Raw genomic sequence first — 23964 nt, forward strand, 5'->3', positions numbered from 1 at the left:
CCTGCTAACCTCTACAGAGGCCTTGTATCCGTCTTTAGACCTACTTGGTAAAAGGTGCCTCCATAAAAAAAGTGTTCAATGTCTTCTGGATTGATGCAATAGCTACAATTTCAGTCTTTCAACACTGGTTTTATGAATCCTTCCTTATATGGGAGTGCCATTTACATAATAAAGCAAGTACGGGGAACCCTGGTATATAGGTAGTACCCTGCTAAAAGTGACATCTACGTTTTTGATCATTGAGGTTGCATCTTCTATTAAACTCTGTTCGAGTAGAAAGTTTATGGATCATTTTCTTTTTGAAGTTTCTTGTCTTGTATGTTGCAATAGGCATTTGTTTTTTATGATCAAAATTGCTACATTATTCGGCCAAATATTTGACTATTTTTGAAAGTTCTTTCAAAGGATTATTCTGTAATTGATGCTACCCCATTTTTTTTTCCCATATAGCTCATGGGATTTTCATTTCTCTTGTAGGGGAACTTTGATCTTGTTGGAAATAATTTTCCTGTATTCTTTGTTCGCGATGGTATGAAGTTTCTAGACATGGTTCATGCATTGAAACCAAATCCCAAAAGTCACATTCAAGAAGACTGGAGGATTCGAGATTTCTTCTCTCACCACCCAGAGAGTTTGCATATGTTCACCTTTCTCTTTGATGATCTTGGAATCCCTTTAAACTATAGGCATATGGATGGGTCTGGTGTCCACACCTTTACCCTTCTTAATAAGGCTAGGAGGCAAACCTATGTGAAGTTTCATTGGAGGCCTACTTGTGGAGTTAAGTGTCCATTGGATGATGAAGCAGTTGTAGTAGGTGGGACAAACCACAGTCATGCAACCAAGGATCTCTATGATTCTATAGTAGCAGGCAACTATCCTGAATGGAAACTTTTTATCCAGACAATGGATCCTCGGGATGAGGATAAATATGACTTTGATCCTTTAGATGTTACAAAACCTTGGCCCGAGGATATCTTTCCTCTTCAAACTGTAGGATGCATGGTCTTGAACAAGAATATTGACAATTTCTTTGCTGAAAACGAGCAGCTTTCATTTGCTCCTGCTCTTGTTGTTCCTGGTGTCTATTACACTGAAGATAAGCTACTCCAAACAAGGATATTCTCATACTCAGATACACAAAGGCATCGACTTGGACCCAACTATTTGATGCTGCCAGGCAATGCACCCAAGTGTGCACATCACAATAATCATCATGAGGGATTCATGAACTTCATGCACAGGGATGAAGAGGTTGGTAAATAATTTTAATCTTTTTCTTTTTCAATACCTCTCGCATTACTTGGACATCGAGTCAATGTTCATGGAGAGATTTGATTTTTACAAAACAATTGCTGGAATTACAGGTCAACTACTTTCCATCAAGGTTCGATCCAGTTCGTCATGCTGAGATTTCCCATTCCTTCCCATACCCATACTGGCAAGCGGGAGAAGGTAAGATCTCACCACTTCTCCAGAATTCTGTGATAGATCTGTGATTTTTACAATATTATGATACAATGACAGTTCGTTATTGTAGTATGTATGTGGCGTAGTGGCGTTTTTCTTGATAATTTTTATTTTTGAAAAAGATGTTTATACTATTTTAGTGTGAAACTCAAAATAGTATGTTTTTGGAGACTATTAATTGCATGCTTTTTTTTTTATTTGATAGTTTTTCTCTTTGTGATTATGATGACAATGACTTAGATTATTGCTGCTTTTTCTTGGATTTGGATATATCGTCACAGTTGATGATCTAACATTTTTCAGTTTATCATAAATTTATTTATGTTTGTTGGTTCAGTCCACTTTGTGTCTTGGCTATTCGATGCATCTTCCCTTAATTTATAAGTTGATTTCATTTAAGTGTTAGGAAGGGCTTTGCCTTGTCATCAGTCAAATTCATCGTTTACAAATTGGGGAAGTAAAGATTGCCAAAAGAGAAATGTGCAAGTCTAAGAAATATTGTATATTTTTTGGTATTTGCAGTGCGTGATAGAGAAGGAGAATAATTTCAAACAACCTGGAGAGCGATATCATTCATTTGCACCAGAACGGTAGGTTGGCTTGATTTCTAGTAGTCAATTCATTGTTTTTGTTATATGGATAGAAATTACAGTGATTATTTTAAATTGCAGGCAAGAGCGTTTTGTGAAGCGATGGGTGGCAGCTTTGTCAGATCCTAGGGTCACCCATGAAATTTGCAGTATTTGGATATCTTACTGGTCACAAGTTTGCCATTCAGACTCTCTATATTTCGTTTGAGCTACTATGATTGTGATCCTTTTTATACATCCGTTGGAATAACCTATTATTGATATTAATTATTAATCACATGGATTGGTGCAGTGTGACAAATCATTGGGTCAGAAGATAACAGCTCGCCTTAACATGAAAGCAAATATGTAAGAAGTTCGAACTGCAGCATGTAATGTGGGATACGACATTTTATAATAGGATGCTGCTGCTTGTTAATCTTTCTACATATATGAAGGGCAGGAGAAAGAGGAATTCTCTCTGTGAAGATAAAACTGCTTTTACTTTAGTACATAGTGCTAGTGGTTCATGAAATTGAAATTACAGCTGATGATTTATCAGTGATTGGACATCTGTTAGGTCTAGGGGATAGATACCTACTTATGAACTTTGACAGGTCTATTGTCATGATGTATTGGTATCATATATGGTCAAATTGAATAAATTCTGTTGAGAAATGTTTATGAAAGAATATCAGTTCTCAGCCTCGATAACAGGTAAAGAAATAACCTTGGATCATAGCTCTGGCAAAAAGATATTCTTTGACCAGAGCTCTTGCGAAACTATAGGTGATATTGTTGTAGACGTACCTTTTATTGTCATTTGGTTTTATGCCTTATCTCGAGTGTACCTTTTATTGTTTTTATGCCTTATCTCGATTCTCAAAGGTACTGTAGTCGAAACGAATGGGTGGGTGAGCGTTAGGGAAGTCGAGCGTCAAAATAAAGACTGATAATATTACCTATTGTTGGAGGAAACATTCTCGGCCTCGTTTGTCTTGTTTTTCCCTCTGCATGGTGTAGATACAGTGATAGTCAACCTTACTGACACCTATTTTTCTCTATTTATTTTTCCCTTGGCATAGTGACAGTTAGGTTCCTTTCTTTGAGTGATTTTTCCTCATTTTCATTTTTCCCATTGCACAGTGAGTTTCTACCCTAACTCAATTGTGTTTGATTGCAAGGTAGTTGAGGAGTGTGTGATATACCTGGGCAAGAAAAGATAATGTCAACAAAATTCTAAAACAAAAGAAAACAATGGTCCACACCACGAGAGATTAATTTTGAAAGCCCTTGATTGGAAAAAAAATAATGATTTCAAAGCTATTGATTGAAAAATAACAGTTTTCAAAGCCAGATAAAATTTTTAAGTATCCCGTAGCAATCTTAATCTATCGAGACTAGTATTATATTACAATCCTAATTCCATACTCCGGATTGGATTATAGAAAGTGGCACACAAATGGACTAAAAACATAGCACAAAATCCCCAGGACAGGGAGCTGCCGCCTCCTAACCAACATTTTTTCAGTATCACAAAGGCTTCATGTGATACTTCTCATGAACAGATTTCTGTTTTAATATTTATGCCCCAAGAGGCTTCCATTGACAGGTGGTCTGCTTCTCCTATACTGATACTTGCAGTTGTGTGAATTTGTTATTTTATATCAAACATCCAACTTCCACTATAGTATCTGTTCACTGTGCATGATTTGTGTTATTTTCATGGCCTTCTCATGGGGTTGGAATAACAATCAGTTGATCTTCATGAATTCATTTCTGTTTTCTCATAATGATAAAACTGGAGTTAAACTCTCATTTGTTTGCGGTGTTTTATGAATATGAACAATCTCTTTACAAATCATTAGACTTCCTCTAAAGCTTGGGTTAAACTCTTTAGTTCATTTGCCTGCATTGTTTCATGAATATGAACAATTTCTCTTTACAAATCCTAAAAATTCCTGTTGAAATGGATCCTCTTTTCGTACGTCTGTCCAGATTGAGCTCTGACACGACGTCTTCTGCATTTTGATGGGGGTTGGGAGGATAACCAATGCTTTTTCTCTGTTAACTTGTCAAACTAGAACTTTGGGTTGTATGGTTTCACTTGCACCATCAGCATATTTCTTTCATGCCATTCTTCTTGACTGGAAAGATTCAATGATGTGTTTTTATGGAAGTTGATCATGAAACTATATTGTTGCATCTTTAGAACATGGAAAGCTTCAGTGATGTCTTGATGTCTTTTCATGGCAAGTGATCATGAAAGGACATTGTTGGAACATCTTAGACCAACCATGCAACATTTGTTTCTAGTCGATATTACTATGAAGTAAGAACATACATTGGTCCACTTAATTGCCAATCCTCAACTTTATCTGGCGGGGAAATAGTGAGATGGATGTGTACTAAATGAGATTCGTATCTTAATGCGTATTTTCAGTTTGTTGTGATCTACCAGCTGCTGAATCTTCAAGAGAAGCTAAACGTCATTTAGTGTCATTTCTGCCGGAGGAGCCACAAGAAGATAAAGGGCCCAATATTTGTAGGGTATGTGTCCATTTCCCTGATGGCCAGAGAGTGCAGAGGACGTTTCTGCACACCGATCCAATGCATTTACTTTGGTCTTTCTGTTGCTCTCAAATTCAAGAAGCAATTATTTTGGTCTTTCTGTTGCTCTCAAGTTCAAGAAGCTGCAGAGGGCTGGCCGTTTAGATTGGTATATATAGTTCCTGGTTCATCTCAAACATTAAATTATTATCATAAGAGCCTAAGCTTCGGAGATGCTGGATTTTCCAATTTGAGATATGATCTGGGAATGAGATGTGATTAATGCATCTGTAAGTAAATTGGGAAGATTCCAGCTTTCAATCAATAAGCATTTATCAGTGTTAATTGCTTTGTTCAGATAACAAGTATTTAGCAGGGTTAATTGCTTTCTTCAGTTTTGTTACAAGTTCTGATTCCTTATCTTTATTGAGAAAGAGAAAATTGAAGTGTAAATTTCTGGATAAGTTCTGATTCCTCATCTTTATTGAGAAAAAGAAAACTGAAGTGTAAATTTCTGCGTGATGAATCTACTTTGATTGAGTATAACCCCCTTTATATAAACGGTTATAGTTATTGAATTAGTTAAATATCTTGAACACAATAGATTGAAGTAATCTTTTACCTTATTGAGGTAATCTTTTACCTATGTGAACTGATTTGTATTCTTCAAATGTATTTATGTTTATTGAGATGCTATTCCTGGCGGCAAGCGGACTGGCTTGCCTTGATGTGCTTAATTTTCAATGATTGATTGGATTTTATTATATAAATAATTGAGAGAATGATTGATTGGATTTTATTATGCCTTGATGTGCTTAATTTTCAATGATTGATTGGATTTTATTATATAAATAATTGAGAGAATGATTGATTGGATTTTATTATATAAATAATTGAGAGAAACGAAGAATAATAATTTGTATAATTTTGATTAAGGATTTATTTTATTTTGGGCAATTTATTGAGGTTTAATTTGGATGATTGAATTATTATAATATTTTTTATTTTGAACCAAAATTGATTTGTTTCAATTTAACATTTCTATCGGTCTCTCTTTACACCTTCCTTTTGGGACAATTGCTAGTAAATAGCTGATTCCTCATATGTTTCAACTGGGGTTTCAACTCCAGTGTTGAACTTTTGTTTTCGCTAATACTGTGGGCGAAGCAATCGTAATATATGTGATACGCAGGTGCTGTAAAAACCGATTTCTTCAGCTTTGAAGATAATCGACGTCACACCTTGTTCCGCGGCACAAATGTCGTCCACACCTGCATGCGCTGCTTGCAAAATACAGAGAAAAAAGTGTTCAGAAGAATGCACACTGGCGCCATATTTTCCTCCAGACTCTACCGACGAGTTCCTGCTACTATGCAGAGTTTTCGGTAATGGCCACGTCATCAAACTACTCAAGGTTCGTTCACTTGTGCCAATGAAATTTTGGTATTTAGGTCTTTGATACAGCACACCAAGCAATATATTAATGTTAATTTCACATAGAAGCGTTCACAGAAGTGAGCTGATGGTTCATAGTATGTAATAAGCGGCCTGCGATCAAGCTTCTCATCCCTGGGGTCAGATCCCCTCGAGCTCTTGAGCTCCCATCCACTACGGAGAATCTCTTCGGATCTCATATATTTAATATTCATGAATTTTATTGATTTCGAGAGGTTGTCAGACTTACAGGCGTATATGTGGATTTATGATATTTGATATTCATTATTTTTATTTTATCTGATTTGAGATGCTGTAATATTTAGTCTCCAATATGGGAAGGATTGTGCAAAGTTTATATTTACTGTTATTTTAAAATTATTACATAGAAATTAATCTTAAACTTGGATTTATCTGCAGTGGTGAGGATCAATCTTGGATTTTTGTAGTGTAAGGAGGAGTCAAAACTTCTGAGATCAAAAATTTGAGAGTGCAAAATTTAAGGTTTACATTTTGGACAACTTCCATCTCTATAAAGGTTGGACAAATTGGGGCTTAAAACGAACTATGCTATTTATATATATACACCGTGTCTTATTTCCTTTTAATATACAAGGAAAAAATCCACATTGGTTATACTAATTTTTTCTTTCTTAAAATATGTAAATAATTGATGTGGAAATGTTTTTCTTAAAAATTTATTTATATTTTCCATATTAAAAAGTTTTATTTGTAATTAATATATTTCTAAATAGATATTTGGCTCCATTAAAAAGGAAAAATACAAATACAATTACATTATATATAATGAGTATTGAAATATTTTATTTATATATTCTATGGATATTCAAATATATTATTCAAAATAAATTTTGAACATTTTTTCATTAATTTTGAAAAATTACATGTTGTAGATGCTATTAGCATATGCTGTATCCTTCTTGCCACTAAGGGCACTGTCAAAATTTTCAGTTTGTCAAAAACTTTGTGCTACTTTGTGCTTTCATCACCACGCAGGGTGTTCAGTCATTTTCTGCTATGGAGAAAATAAAAAAGAGTCTGTTTGTATGTCTATCATCTATGGTAGATTCCACATATGCCACGCAGGGCAATGTCTTTGCTGAGAGTATCTGCTTAAATACACTTAAATATATAGCCTGTAAAATATATACAGAGTTTGCCAAGCATGTACATCAAAAATTTACAAAAAAGACAGTAATCAAGGGCTCTCTGCCCTGTAGTAGATTTGATCAATATAAGGCCGGTGGAAGTAGCGATATTCATTTGGACCTCGATGTTCCTGGATCATCCATTCTCATTGGGGAAGTGTCGTGGCCTCCTTGGAAAGCCCGTCAGCACAGCTGTTTTGTTCCCTGTAAATGTGATTGCATGAGATAATGTTAAACTATGCCTTGAACAAAATCACTTCCTCCAAAATATTACTGAGTGTGTGAGAGTGACAAACAGTAATATTATTGAACCAATTTACTATGATCTTTGAGTCACCATATATGTTTAGATTCATGCAATTATGACCCAATGAAAAATGCAGAAGATGTCGGAGAGTAATGAGCTCTGCAAAATTGTTTGTTCCTTCACCCAGTCCCATCTTTACTTTGTAATAATGCTGATCATTTATGTAAAGAATAAAACCACTGCCACATCCATGGTGTTGTGCAACACCATCAAAGTAAGCCCAAGGGAAATTTTTGTCTATAGGTGCTGGATCATGTGGCCTCCGGGGTTGAGGATGATGAGGCTCAGGCAGCTCATTGTATGCAGATATAATGTGGGCTGTGATGTGTGGCCAGCAAACAGGTCTGTTATCAAATATAACACGATTCCGAGCCAGCCATATATGCCAGCTGATGATAAGGGGGAGACATTGTAATTTAGTACCCTGATGTTGATTGCACCAACTTTCCCATGCTCGACCAATATCTTCACCCTCCCAATGCCCGGAGAAATGAATGGATGTAGATATATTTTGCCATAGATTGATCAAGGAAGTGCATTTAAGAAATAAATGTAGAGTCGATTCAGAAGAATTCTTGCATAAGACACACCAATGAGGGCCATGAAAGGATCGATGGGTGAGAGACTCTCCAGTGGGGACTTTATCTCTGAGAATACACCAAAAAAATAGCCTGGTTCTTGGTGGCGATGTTAATTTCCATATACTCTTCCACCAAAAAAAGGTCTGCTCCTGCTGTTTGTGAGATATCAGGTTGAGGTATCCAGTCTTTGGAGAATATATGCCATTCTCAGCTAGACACCAGACAAGTTCATCAGGTCCATCTTTAATCCTGATATGAGATTCACATAATGCATTAATGTATTCTTGCCATTCTTGTTGCCATAGAGGGGGAATATCAAGCTGCTGGGCAGATTTCCATCCTTGAGAGAAAATGTTGGTGTTCTGCGGGTCCACTATGTGTGCTATAACCTTGATCTCATGAGAATGTAGATGATGAATGAGATCTCGTGACAGTTGAAATCTACCACCACCTCCAGTCTAGGGATCCAATCCAATGCGAGCCTTTGATCCATCATTTATTCTCCAAACGAGGTTGTCCCTGATGCTAGGCAGGGAGTGTAGGAGAGCCTTCCATACAGATGAAATACCAGTTTTAGGCTAGCTCGGCAAACGGACCCAATCCATGATTTGTTGTGGCCAAATATACTTATGATATGAGGTTGAAGTCCATAGATTCTGTCCAGTCAGAAGAGTCCAGCCCATTTTTGTAGCCAGGGCTTGTGCAAAGAGGGAAGGTCTTTTAGGCCCCAGCCTCCCCATTTTTTAGGCAAGGCTATCTTATTCCAGCTGACCCAGGCGAAAATCTTTTTGTCTTGGTGGCCATTCCAAAGATATCTGTTACAAAGTTGTTGTAATCGGGCTAGAATGTTCCTGGGGATCCATGCGAGTGCCATCCAAAATACAGGGGTGGCCTCAAGAACTGATTTGATAAGTACTAATCTGCCTGCCCTGGATAAGTATCTATGACTCCAGATTGAAAGCCTTTTTTCCAGTTTGGTGACAAGCCAAACCCAATCTGCAATTTTCTGACTAAGAGGCTTTATCCAGAAACCCAAGTATTTGAAACCCCTGTCCAGGGGTATGATACAATAAGGGAAATGTTGTTGTGCAAGTTGTGACTCCGGGATGGAAGTGAGGGCTAAGGTAATGGTAGATTTTGCATGATTTGCATGCATACTAGTAGTCGAAGAAAAGAGGGACAGAATTTGGGAGAAATTGAGAGAGTCCCAAATGCTCCCACCTTGGAAAATGAGAACGTCATCCACAAATAGTAGGTGAGTAAGAAAATAGGAGTCAGTTATCTTAAGGCCCAGAGGGCTGCCATCTCTTTTGGCAGAAGCTAGCAAACGACTAAGCCCATCCATGACAATTAGGAAGAGAAGGGGGGAGAGAGGGAAACCTTGTCTGAGCCCCCTCTCAGCATGAAAGAAATGGGAGGTTGATCCATTGATGAGAACACTGTAGGTAGGGGAGGTAATACAGGCCATAATCCAAGTGATGAAGTCATGGGGGAAACCCAGGTGAATGAGAAGCATCTTAATGTAGAGCCAGCTGACACGGTCAAAGGCTTTTGCCAAATTGATCTTTAGGATAATGCCCTTTAGGTGTTTTGTCCAGATCGAGTGGATGGCCTCTTGGGCCGAGCCAATGGCTTCATGTATCTGGCGGTGCTCAAGGAAGGCAAATTGCTGGGGGGCAATATGTCGGGATAAAATGGGGCAGAGACGATTAGCAATGACCTTGGAGATGATTTTGTACAGACAATTTCATAAGGAAATAGGCCTGTAGTCATTGAAAGAGGAAGGTGTATCAGATTTTGGAATGAGGGCTATAAAGGTCGAATTAATAGCATTATATAGAGATCTGGACATTCTACATTCTTCCACAACTTTCAACAGATCATTCCCCAAAAGTTCATAGAATGCAAGATAGAATTCTATGGTCCACCTATCCGGTTGAGGGCTCTTGTCCTTTTTGAGCCATTTTAGTGTTCCTTCTAGTTCGCCTGGAGTAACAGGAGTAGTTAACTCCTCGGCCTCATCATCATTTAAAAATCTGGGAAAATGTCCAGCCACATTGATGATATTAGCTAGATTTGACCTTGGGGGGTTTTTGAAAAGATTCATGAAATGTGAAGTGCGAAGATGGGAGTGTTTGTTAAAAGTATCAGCTACTCCCCCACTAGGTAGAGGTAAGTTCCATATGGTGTTTGATACCTTTCTACCTTTTGCAAAATTCTGAAAGAATCGTATGTTGTCATCACTTGCTTTTAACCATATAGCTCTGCTTCTGAGGCACCAAGATTCCTCTCTCTCCTTCAAGATCCTAGCCTTTTGGTTTTCTAGCTCAATCAAGTGAGTTTTGTCATCTGCTGAAACAAAACCCCGGTTTCGATCATCAAGCAATGTGCTCAGCTCAGATTCAATATGTGTTAATAGTGATTCCTCCCTCTTATGTTTCTCTTTTGCCCATTTTATAGATAGATGCTTTAGCTGAGTCAGGTTGTGATAGAAACCCTTAGTCAAGGAATCAAATCTATCAATCGGGTTGGCAACCCAGTATTTTGAGACCATGTTAATGTACTCAGGGTCCTGGAGCCAGACATGGTTAAATTTAAATGGGGCTTTTGGTTTAGGATGAGGACCAAACACCTCTAGATAAATGGGGGAGTGATCTGAGATGCCCCCTGAGCCAACCCATTGTTTGTAGTGATGCAATTGCTGCATAAGTGGGACCTTCATCAGAAACCGATCTAATCTTCTAGCAAGTGCAGCTTCGCCCACCCTTTTGTTTCACCAAGTAGGAAGAGGCTTATTCATGGGAACATCCACCAAATTGTGCTGCTCCAGAAGGTTGGTCATGTATCCTGTAATAGAGTCCACTTGTGCCATTGACCCCCAAGATTCACCAAAACCAAAGAGAAATTGAAATCTCCTCCTAGGATGATGTGATTAGGGGAAAAAATCAAAAGATCAAGCAGGTGTTGCTAGAAATTTTCCCTCTGATGGCAGGGACCATAAATTTTAATAACCCTTAGGTTAATACCAAGCTCCACAGAAAAAATGTCTAAGCCAATGAAACCATGGCCACCCCAAGATGCTAAAACCCTGATGTTGCAGGGATTGTATCCAATGGCAAGGCCCCCTGATCGACCCACAACATCCAATGCCATAAAATTCCAACCAGGAGATATAGAATTTAGTGAATAGGTGATGAAATCGGCCTCTCGTAGGGTTTCTTGGAGCAAGATAATGTCAGAAGGCTCTACATCAAAAAGTCTGCGCAAGGCTAGTTTCTTGGAGGCACTAGCCATGCCTCTGCAATTGAATGAGAGACACTTCATGGGGGAACCCTACCCGGGGTGTTCAGTGCTCTAAGAACCCCATATAGAGTGGATTTTCTACCAGAGGTGCTCTCTGCCCCTACTCACTTGATGGCTTTGGAGAGGTCAGATTTCCTCCCTCGAAATGAAAGAATGATCGAACCAGGTTGGGTGAGTCCCAAACCAACAAAGTGTGACGGGGTACCACTAGATGGAGTACGAGAGTGAAGGTTATAATGGTGAGATGTTGAATTCCAATTAGATGATGGAGAGGTGGATAGAGAGTGCAAAGATGGTGCGGTGGTGGCAATGGAAGGTGGTGTAGTCATAGAGCAGTGAGCCACAGAAGTGATTATGGAGGATGAAACAAAAGATGAGCAATAAGCAATTGAAGGAGTTAGAGAGGTCAGAGGAATACCCGATGCTTTTGTGGCTTCAGCTGCGGCCCGAGCTCTGGTGGGGGGGGCGATGGCGATCTGTGTACTGCATCCACCATCTTCAGAGAGACGTTGTTGACCGGAGGGATAGGACCTAGAATAGGTGAGCGATTCAGAGCCGGTGAATCAATCCTTGTAGAAGTAGGAGGTGCCTTCGGAGGGTCCTCTAGTTTCTTGATGAGTGGACAGTCTTTAAAAATGTGCCCCACTCTGTGACATCTCCTACAGCGGAAGGGAACTCCTTCATAGTCCAGGATCTGAACCCTGGTGTATTTCCCCCATTGTAGAGTGATTTTCTCTTCCAATCCCTTGTGAGTATCCAAATGAACTAGAATGTGAGCTAGGGTTCTATTCTTTGATTGCACAAAAGTTCGATCATGATCCAGGTAGGTGCCTAGGGCATTTCCAATTCTGATGAAAACCTCCTCGCACCAGTACTGCAATGGAAGCCCTGGCAAGCGAACCCAGAGTGGCCCTGCCCCTATTTGCTCCCTCTCTGGGTCGAAGAGGGGACTCCATCTCTTGAGGAGAACCAGAGCCATCTCAATGTGCCAGTACCTTGCAAGGACCAGGTCCGTGTAGTTTTCTTTTGCGAAATGTAGGGCAAACCAACCTCTGGGTAAGACCTGCACCTTGGGCAGTTCCTTTAGCATACCTCCCCAAATCTCATAGACCCATAGGGTGAGTCTGGCTGCTGAATATGCTCTGCCTCGAACGTGTCCAACTAGTACAGTGTTTGCCATATATGCAGCTTCCCCAATAGCAGAGGTCTTGCCAAACCAGATGATGATGTCCTTTGTAGTCACCTTCACACACTTTGTCTTTCGCTTCCCAGTACGAGGGGCAGATGGATGATTCCCCAACGGATCAGGTGAACCTTCCAAAGAGGTATGGTTTGCAAGCTTGAATTTTATTGCAGGGGTCTCAAAGCATCCCAACAGAGACTGCGTAGAAAAGGGAGGGTTTGAAGCCTCAGATGCTCGAATATCTTTAGACGACGGAGAGAAAAGGGTCGAGATGGATGGATGGAGATGGTGTGTCGATGGATTCGGGTCAAAAGAGGGCGAGGGAGGAGTGTTAGCTATTAGAAAATGGAGAGTACCAGGAGATAATGGGGGGCAGTCCAGGGCAGGAGATTCGATAGAAAGCGACCCGATAAACAGAGGAGTTGTATAGTGCCCCGGAAAGGAAACCACCGGCGCAGAAATTGACGGAGCAGGATCAGATGTGAGGGATGAGCCAGATGCCGGTGAAGTGAGATTAGGGTTTCTGAAAGTGACATGGTCAGGGAAAGGGTCCTCGGTAAAATTGAGCTCCTCAACATCCATAGTATCACCCATGATGCTAGGAGTAACCGTTGGCAGATGGAGACAGACGCGGCTACAATGGAAACAGAGAGAAAACTGTCGGTTGTTGGGTGCCCAGCTCCAGGTGCGTGAAAAAAAATGCTGCAGTAAATCCTAGGGTTTTACGCTAAACCCTTACGGAGTTTACCTAAATTCACCATCCTTCTTGATTGCACTATTGTCATTAATTACCTTGAACATTTATTGAAACACACATCTTAATTAAATTTAAAAAAATAAAAAAATAAAAATATTAGAAAAAAAATATATATATATATTATTAAAGAATCTTCCTTTTTGAAAGTAAAGTATATTTTAGATGAAATTAGAAATTAATAAAATTATATTATATATAATAATAATTATTGAAGTATATTATTTATAAATGACCATGAAATAATATTTTATTATTATTATTTTTAAAATTTATATGACTTACAAGTGCCATCCATATATATAAAATAACTAATTAAATAATTGAACTTTTTCCCTATCTAATTTAACGCCATTTATTTTTCCCATTTCTTTGTAATTGAACTCCTGTACGTATGACTTGATCTGTTTGTACTTATCATAAAGGTCTCAGATTTGTAAAAGCTGTGTGTGATGGGTTGATGCCGTGGTGATGCATTGCGGTGTTACAGGGTCTTCCGTTGGAGAAGAGAGATGAAGCAGTAAGAAGCATGGTGTACGAAGCAAGGGAAAGAGTCCGAGATCCTGTCTTCGGCTGCGTAGGAGTAATCAATGATCTCCAGACTAAAGTGGCAGAGCTGCAATCACAATTGGCTTCCGCACAAGAAAAGGTAGCCAGCATTACTCAGCAATATGCCAATCTCTTAACCATCATCTATGGATATCATGAAGTCTCAGAACCCAATTTCTACCTCCCGTCACTTGAAGAGAGTGAAACCGCCTATGTGGACGCGCCTGTTCTAGACGACGTGGATCCCCTGCAGTTATGGGAGCCACTGTGGACATAACTAAGAATGAGTAGCTATTTGCTTAATTCGACAATAACTGTATGCTAACTTCCCCAAGTCCATTCTCATAACTTATGGAGAAATGTAATTATTGTTCGATCGCTAAAATTTTTCGTAATCTTTATTTGATTCACTGCCAACTAAATCCTCAGATTGTGAAAGCTGTGACTCGATCTGAGGTTTTGACCCAGACATTATATACCCCGAATTTCTTCAACCATCTTAAACTTCTTAATATCTACCAGCTTTAACTATTTATTTCTTTAATATTTAAGTGTAAATCAAGGATGGATTGCATAGGATTGCTAACAATGCATTACATGGCATGGCCTGTATAGTGAAATGAGGAACGGCATTCTTCAGGCTGCAATAAGCAAACAAAATGTTTGCCAATCATAACCGGATACCCTAATAAACTATTAACTTTATTGCACATTATAGCCGCCATATTGGTTGTCTATGACTCATAGCTCTCTGCATCATTAATCCAAAAGATTTGAATAAATCATAGTTACATGCTTACCAATTTTGAATTTAATAACTCGAATTAATATTCCAATAATCACTTACTGGCGTTTCCTTATTCTTTTAGCTCGCCTTCCTACTAATTCTGGCTCTGCCGAAAACAGGTCATTAGGCCTTTCTTTCTATTATTTGAGTTAATTTAAATGATCTTCGATATACTTGCTATGCTTAGTACTTTATAGTTTGTTCATTTCTGATTCATTCAATCTTTTTCTTATTATGGAATAATGAAAGTGCAATTGGCTGATGTTATTTGTGATAAAACAATTTTACTCATTTAAAATTGTAAATTGATCTCTATATATCAAGATTTATGGGTAACAGTTGTCTAAAATAATTAATAGTGTTTTTCATGATATGAGCAAGAAATCAGTGTTCTCCAAATAAGTATTTTTCATGATATGAGCAAGAAATCCTTGTTTTCCAAATATTTTTTGATGTCAAAGAAATATATAAATTTGTTAAGAAAATAAGGTAACCATATTAGAAATTGAGATCTAGAGCACATACTGTAATTGCACATAACACAAATCATTTCTTCAATATTTTATTCATCACAAGGATTACAAATATATAGGACATAATACACTTACTATGATACATCTGGATCATGATTCTGACTGACAACATAGGAATCAATAGCACACCTAGGGACTCACAATGACAACTATATATGACATGGAAGCATTACTTCCAATGCCCAACATTGCTCGTTCACCACCACATCTTAGAGTTGTCACTCGACCTCCATTTAAAATGTAAACACCTCTCACCATCGTTGATGAACTTTGCAGGATCAACAATATTGATAAGTGAGTAATGAACCATCTTACTGACCAGTCCTATGGATATTTTGCTTTCAGCTATTGATAGGATGGAGGCCTAGATACTGAATGTGCTCAAGAGTTGCTCAAACAGCTTGACCTTACACAAGAGTTGATGTTTCCGACACTGGGGCTTCTAGTTTAAGAACCACCAACCGTTTTTATAACCAAAACTACTAACACACAAAAATTGATGTTTCTGACACTTCCAGTCTAAAAACCATCAATCCTTTTTAATCTGAATTTGCACACAACTATATATCAAACCCACACCACTAAATAAAAAAACACATTTGGACACAGAAACAAACCCTAAAAAATTGACCCCGAAAACGATCGTTGCCACAATACACAATTTTATTTCCACACTTTAGGGCTGCATAATATCTGAGCATTGAACTAATCAGATTTCTCCATGTCTCCGCTCACTATCTTGAGTAAAGCGAGATCTTGAAGATGAATGCCAACAGTTTAATTCTGTAAGTGATCAACACGTTAATTATGCGAACCTCTCCACCTTCGAAGATCAACTGTTGTTGATTGAAGATTTAGATCATGGAGTGAGAGATTAAGCCAGGCCTTAGATCCCCGTATCTTATAAGCGGCATGGTCAAAACCGTGAGCCACGTCTTCTGCGGTATTATAGATGTCGAGCCAAACTGTCAAACTGTCCCGTAGAATCCCTTATCTATGTTGTGGATTTCCCCACGTTTGTTGCTGCATGCCCCGTAATGCCTCTTTGAGAATCCCGTAGAGAACCATTTCCTCTCAATTGTTTTCATTTAATCAGAACTTCACCCATGCGACATATAAGCGAAAGATCACAGGCGTAGGTATAACAATGAGGGAATCTCAAAAATAAATATTCTACGATGGCTCAACATCTGATCGTTATTTCGCAGGCCCGGTCTTGATCTTGAAAGATTGTGCAAATTTCCGATCCACAGAGTTGTGTCTGTCTTGAACGGATTCGTGTGACCGAGCGAGACGTCGAGCTTCAGGATGGCTTCGATTTCCGCCCGGTTGGCGCAGTCAAATCCAGAACCAAGAATGTCCAGCGCCCACAACATTTTTGGATCTGAGTTACACCTTTTCGAAGGTCTCTGGCCAGCAAAGAGTGAATTTTTTTTTCTTGCAGTACACTCAGATCTGCAAGTTCACAAAACACACTAGCATAAAGAACACAAAAAATATCACACTAATTTAATCTCTGATGTCACACACTCTCTACTAATATGTATAAAAATAATAACTCTCAAGTTCTCTTACATATTTCTGGACTCAGGCCAGAACAGAGTTTGATACTATATTAAAAATTGAGATATAGAGCAGAGTGTAATGGCACCCAACACAAATCACTTTTTCAATATTTTATTGATCACAAGAATTACAAATATATAGAACATAATACAGACTATGATTCCAATTCACAACATAGGAATTAATAGCTTCTACACTAACAAATAGGGACTCACAATGACAACTACATATGACATAGAAGCATTACTTCCAACAAATATTATTCTCCAAATATTTATTAATATCAAAGAAATATATAAACTTATTAAAAAAATACGGTAACCATCCTCTCTTCCTTATATTTAAGAGATCCCATCTATAATACAAAGAATAAGAGAGGCTAGAGCTACTAAACTACTACAAAAAAACTGATACCAACTACTTTTGAGAAAGAAAAAGTACCCGGAAAATCGACAAGCTCCTAGAAAGATCGATGATTGTGAAAAAACTTCATCTGAGGATTTTATTGGAGTTGAAATATCCAACATTCTTGGTATGAGAGCTTCAGGGGTTTTATCACAGTCAAATCCAAATTCCTTAATTTTTTGTAATTTTTTTTTCTTTACTAATTCTTGAATTTCCAAAATAAAATAATTAAACATAAATATTAAACTTGTTTAAATATGTCTAGGCTACAAGAAAATAGGTACAATATATCTATACATTTGCATAGATTTATGGCTACAGTTTTGTTTTTAAATTTATTAAAAGTACCACCTCATTGAGTGTACACATATGTTTATGGACAGTTTGCATAACTAGTGAACCTAACATATAGGGCTACCTAAAGTTTATGTCTTTCTTGTAGGGGTTTAGGCAGACCAATATAGTGGTCATTCATGGAATTACGACTAAAGTAGAATCATTGTTTTTCAAAAATAATCAACCTATGGAGGTTGTGATTTTCCTAAATATTGGGACTCGAGTCTCATTAAGATCACACAGTATCACTCATCTGCATGAAATTACTATTTCCTCCCAAAGGTGATCTAGGAAACTTCCTGTAGAGTGGCTGAGTAGAATAGTCATGAATGTTAAGGAGAGACAAGGATAACCATCTTTTCCAAAGGTATTGGAAGTGTCTCGATCAAACCAAAACATGAATGCCTAAGTTTATTCATGTTTTTTTTCTAAATGATCCTGGGGGGCATATAGCATGTCGAAGTCTCTGCTTGAAGGTGATATTGGATGATGCACCTTGCTTGTTCCCACAAAGTTGAAATTTTTTCACATGGCAAGACACATTGGACAATTTTTTCTTAACCATTGGAACAAATTGAAGGTAGTAAAATTTTAAATCCATGATTGATGACACATAATCACATTTGATTCATGTCAACAAAGATATAGGAAGTTATATGATTTGGAAACATTTTGCGTGGATTGAGCCATTGAGTATCTCCAACTATACTTCTTGTAAAATGAACATAAATATTATACTTACTTGTATGTATTATTATTCTTTCCTCTTGGAGGACAACCTTGCTACTCTAGTTGCAGATTCTTCAAGGGTTGTGAAGCCCAACATTTCAAAGTTGGAGAAGGAAACCAATATGGCCATGATGATCATTTAAGACTCTATTAGTGAAGACCTTTGAGGTGCCATTACAACCATAGGTAAGACAAACAATCAGAGTCATCATGAAGTAGTTTGTTGGTACCCATTAATAATTCCGGTATGGATATTTGTCTCAATTAGAAAATTTGAAATATGATGGAAATGGAAATAGAAATGTTAGAGAGAATTTATTGAAATTTTCCAAGTTGTTCATTAGGTTACACAGCTAAGAAATCACATTTAATCATGACTTTCCCGTGTATATGGTCATCCTCTCATTTCCAAAGTCCTTCGACAACTTCAAGATTAATTACAATGCTTAGGAAACCAAATGATACCTTAATCAACTTATCATGTTATGCATCACTAAGGAGGAGAGCCTCAAGTGTTAGAATGTTGATTTAGCACATTTAAAACTTAGTTTAACTAGAAGAAAGAACTTCATGGGAAACAAAAGTTTTAAAAGAAATGATAATAATGAGAAGAAAAAGGTTGTTGGACCTAGCTCGAAAGGGAATTTAGTCAAGTCTAAAGTTTTCTAGTGTTGATTCTATAAGGAAAAATGGCCTCTCAAGAAGTATTGTTGTAAGTACAAATAATGGATGATGAAAAACAAAGCACGGGTTCTCAGACTTGAGGGTAATCTTTTTCTTGGAAATGTTAGGGTGATGTAAGTTGAAACCATTTGCGAATGCCAGCTTGTTTTAGATTTTGGATTTAGTTTGACTTTAGAACATACTTTTTACATATGATCATTTAGATGGAACCTATTTTTTGTTCCTAGACTTGATGTTGTTGGCTATAAATTTACATTTCTAGATGGTAAATTGGTTATTTATGATCATGGTGATGGTGTTGCACATGGATTATTGGTTGATTATATTTACGAGTCATCTCTTAATGGTCTATTTGCATCTTTCTTCTTATCTACTAATTCTACAATTTTTAGGTCTAAGCGTCCAATCTCATCAAAAATGTATTCGATGTGGTGGCACATGAGAATAGGTCATATCTCCAAGATAAAGTTAGAGTCCTTAATTATACATGGTATTCTATGGAATTTGGGTTTCTCCTATTTTACTATATTTTTGTACAGTATCAAAGGTAAGATGACTAAGCAGTAGAAGTTTGATGCCTCAAGGACTTCAGGCTTATTTGATTTGATCCACACAGATATATGTGGACCTTTCATAATTCCTTCTCATCATCGTGAATAATAATTTATTATCTTTATCGATGATTTCTCAATATTCACATATTTTTATGTGAACCACTATAAATCAGAAGTTGTTGTTGTGTTCGAACTCTACCAAGCTGAAGTCGAGAATCAATTGGATAATAAAATAAATGTTGCTTGATATGATCAAGGGGGGAATGTTTTGGTAGAATTGACCATGATCGTGTCAATCATGGACCTTTTGTGTAATACTTGAGAAATTAGGGGATCATTTCATAGTAGAAAAATCTAGAGGAAACAGAGAAAGATGGTGTCGTTGAGATAAAAAATCGCAGTATCAAGATGTAGTTTGAAACATGATGAGAAATTCAGATCTACTGAAATATTTTTGGGTTGAAGCCTTGAAGACTATTCTCTATATCCCAAATAGAGTTCCTTCTAAGACTTCTCCTATGAATCCTTTCAATATCTATACTGGGATAAAATAACATTGGTCATCTTCACATTTGGGGTGTTTTTCCAAGACCAAATTGTATAACTATAAACTTAAGAAACCTACTCCTATTACCATAACTTTCCATTTTATTAGATATCATGAGAGCTCAAAGGGATATGAGTTTTAATATCCTTTAACACATATGGAAATCATAAAAATTAGTCATGCCAAGTCCCTTAAAAATGATAATGACATTGGTAGTTTGAAGCATAGAAATTTTGCTCTCCATGAAGGTCATAGAGATATTCTAGTTTTCTCTCTTCCAATTTCTGCACCTCACCCTATTTCTACATTACTTTATCCTATTCAAATATACAAAGAGGTTGTTATCTCCCATGATCGCATTCCACAAGCAACAGTGGCTCTTATTAATAAATCATTCCCTCTTAGGACATATACCAAACATTACAAATTAGCTACTCCTCATGATTATGAAGTATATGTTGAAGAGGTTAAGATTGGATACCTTGACATAGATTATGCCTCTACTTTTAAGGATTCCATGGGGAGTTGTGAATCTCAATATTGATTGGAGGCCATGATACAGAAATTCCAATCTATGGAGAAGAATCATTTTTGGGATCTTGCGACTTTTCGAGAAAGCCAAAATAATATTGAATGTAAATGGGTTTTCAAGTGAAGAGTGATTCTGAAAGAAAATTTAAAAGGTTCAAGGCTAGATTAGTAGTTAAGATTTTTGAGAAAAAACTGGTAGCTGAATTCTCTGGAAAAAATTTGTTAGAAATTAATTAACGGAGTAATGAAATACAGAAAATATTGTGGAAACACAAAATAAAGAAACACATAAAACAAGAGAGACACAGATATACCTAATTCTCCAAATTTGGGCTACGTCCATGAACCAGTCCTTTCATTTCATTAGAGGAAATTTCAGCCTAAAAGTTCCCATGAAATTTTGATGTACATAATATGTAAGCCAATCAAAATCCTTTAAATTTAAAAACAAGTACATGTAAATATTTTGGAGGGAAAATAAAAAGAACTACTTTTTTAAAATCCTTATAGGTTTACTCAAATTTCATGTGTAGAAATTCGTTAGATGCAGAATTAAATTCTGCATCCAATGAGTACCCATTATGCATACTTCTAAGAAGACCCACATTGGTAAAAAATTGAAGATATATTAAAAGAACATGCTTAACATATCTTTTTCATGTATATTCATTTTTTTTTATCAATGTGGGTCTTCTCAGAAGTATGGATAATTAGTACTCGTTGGATGTATAAATTTAATTTTGCATCCAAAAAGTGTCTACACTTGAAATTTGAGTAAAAATATAAGGATATAAGCCAAAAATATAATTAAAATAAGTAGTTTTCTTCTTTTTCTCCAAAATTTGCAACTTTTATTTTATTATTTGCCTATTATTTTATTATTTTTCCTTAGGAGGCCACTTTTAGGCTTAAATTTCCTCTAATGATATTATTTAGAAAATGAAGAGATGGAACCTACAACAGAACCATTGCAATTTCCTCTGCGCTCTCACTACATTCAGATTTAACACCAAAATGGACTGATTTGGATGTAAACAGGTATGTCAACAACGTTAAGTACATTGGTTGGATTATGGAGGGTGTGCCAGTCTCTATTTTGGAGAATCAACAACTAGTAAAGATGACTTTGGAGTACAGAAGAGAATGTGAGCAATTCCATGTCCTTCAGTCACTTACAAGCCTAGAGAAGAACGGTGGTGATTCTATAGATCCAAATTTCTCTCCGAGCTATTCATGTGCAAGTGTCCGTTCTTCAAACGCGTGCAAACACTTGATTCGATTGCAAGAAAATGGCGCAGAGATGGTGAAGGGGAGACAACATGATTAGGCAGTCTATTTATGACTTTAGTTAATAATCCAAATGGATCTGCGCTCCAGTGTTTATCTCTTAATTGGCCATCAGAGGAATTCAAGGGAAACGATGCTCTGTTTTTAGGAAAAATGGATAACTCTTTCTATTCTTGCAATTATAGTTGAAACAACTCATTATTTTTCATCGACCTGTAGGGGAAAGGTTTTTGGTCTATTTATTGTATGTAAAAATGGTTTTGTTTCAAATGGTAACGTGGCTTGATTTGCAATGCGCTTGTCAAAAGGCGACCTCCACATTTCAATGATATTTTGGTCTAACAGCAAAAGGAAATGGAAAGTATAACGTGGCAGTCCAGGTCAAAGACAAAATTTGAAAGAAGACATCGATCATGAGCAGAAAAATAGGAACAGATTGCTTATCCTAGTCTTCAGTTATGATTTGGAGGGTTCACACTACAGCTTCCGCATTTGTATTGGTCACAGAAAATGTAGCGCTGTTCTTTAGGAACCGATGAGTGGCTTTTTACTATTTTTCATAATGTCAGTTGAAACAGTTCCATCCTTTCATGGATCGGTTTTCTCCTGAGCTTTTTATTGTATTAAAAAACATTTGTAAAGGAGGGTTAAAAAGAGAATTTTGAGAGATGCGTGGAGAAGAACGGAATTTCATTGTACAGTGTTTGACAGAGATTAATTGAAGAGTACAGCTCTGATTTGTAAGATCCTTGTGGTGTGAAAGTTTAGCAAGTGTATCTTTCTTTCTGTTTCAATGTCTTTTGTAATGTTTCATAGTTCATTCATAATCGTTTCTAAATGAATACTTTTAAGTGAGAAAGGCAGAATTCAATTTATTTGCTCTGTCTTGAGAAAGTGTTCATATTTAATGTTTTCTTTTGTTTGATAAGGATCCATCACACATGCCCTTATCGACTTCTTAGCAATCTTGCCATTCCGTTTAATCTCAATTTTATTGTTAAACTGCACTCCTACCTCGCCTTATGGATTAACCTGTGCCTTTGATTAAACCTCTGCTCTTGCTGTCTTTGCCCATGCAGCCCAGAAAACCCAAACATTTATTTAAAACCTCATTTCATATCTCTTTACTAGCCTAAAATCAGTATTCCTTATTGGTCATCTCAGCCCCTTTGAAGACTTTTCTGCCGAGATAGACCCGGAGAGAGCCCTCTCCTGTCCTCGTAGGGCTAGCTACGAGGCTGAGCTTGGTTTGATGTTGCCTCGAGTTTTGTCTTCTTCAGCCTGAGGCAAATTCGAGCGCTAACAAAACACAACATTTTCTTGAAATTCATTATTCTTCGTTCTTGAAATCCATTATTCTTCGTTCCTGTAAGTCCACGGCTCTCTAACAACCATTACCATTGACTTGATGACATTTAAAGAACATTGTGATATACTTAAAACCCTAGTTTTAGAAATAAGACATAAATTCCTTGAGAATTCACTTTCTTTAGATCCTTTGAAAGCTCATTTTCCACAGGAGTTCACGATTTGTTGTTAACTATCCTTGGCTGCACTTGGAGATGATACAGAGCATAGCAACCTCCCATGAAATAACAACATAAATCTCATAAATCAGACACAGCAAATCAACATTGCCATGAAATACCTGAAGTATCATCATCGCAGTTACTTCATAAAAAGTGCCAAACATAATATAAAGAAAAATAGTACAAACAAGCACCACACACATTTGTAATAAACTTTTATTATTATGGTTTGATAAAGAAACAAAGGATACAGAGCCATACAGACGCCAACCCCCAGTCAAGTCGATCACAAACAATGAACTATGATCATCCAGAGGCCAACTCCACTGAATTTGCTATACAATTATTTACATATTTTACATCATCAATACAACGGTATAAGAAGTACAAATGATTAGAAGTGCCAGTGGATTCAAATGATTTAAGAAAGAAGGGAGAAGCATTGTATTAGCTAATCCAGCGAAAGCATACCACTGACCAGGAATCTCTAAACAAAAAGTTGGGGTACAGTTCCTATTCGATGAAGGAAAGCAAAAATACCAGCAATTGCACCAAATTGTCACCTCGTGCTATACCAATCTCCTACCAAATCACACTCCTTTCAAAT

General features: G+C 37.2%; 1 protein-coding gene and 1 pseudogene across 2 annotated transcripts; both read left to right on the top strand.

The window, feature by feature from the left end:
* Positions 1-283: 283 nt before the first annotated feature.
* Positions 284-2731, top strand: LOC149154302 (catalase isozyme 2-like; annotated as a pseudogene). Its single transcript, XR_016263348.1, has 6 exons — positions 284-316; positions 478-1254; positions 1368-1455; positions 1993-2060; positions 2142-2235; positions 2353-2731. The product of XR_016263348.1 is annotated as a catalase isozyme 2-like (transcript).
* Positions 2732-13158: 10427 nt separating this feature from the next.
* Positions 13159-14146, top strand: LOC149154303 (LOB domain-containing protein 1-like). The gene is made up of 2 exons (XM_089444107.1): positions 13159-13251; positions 13811-14146. Exons 1-2 carry the CDS (start codon positions 13159-13161, stop codon positions 14144-14146), a joined length of 429 nt encoding a protein of 142 aa, XP_089300233.1.
* The last annotated feature ends 9818 nt before the right edge of the window (positions 14147-23964 follow it).

The sequence above is a fragment of the Pinus tabuliformis genome, chromosome 9 (genome assembly GCF_031772625.1).
Source record: "Pinus tabuliformis cultivar Carrire ecotype Pingquan chromosome 9, CPIR1, whole genome shotgun sequence".
NCBI classification, from domain to species: Eukaryota; Viridiplantae; Streptophyta; class Pinopsida; order Pinales; family Pinaceae; genus Pinus; species Pinus tabuliformis.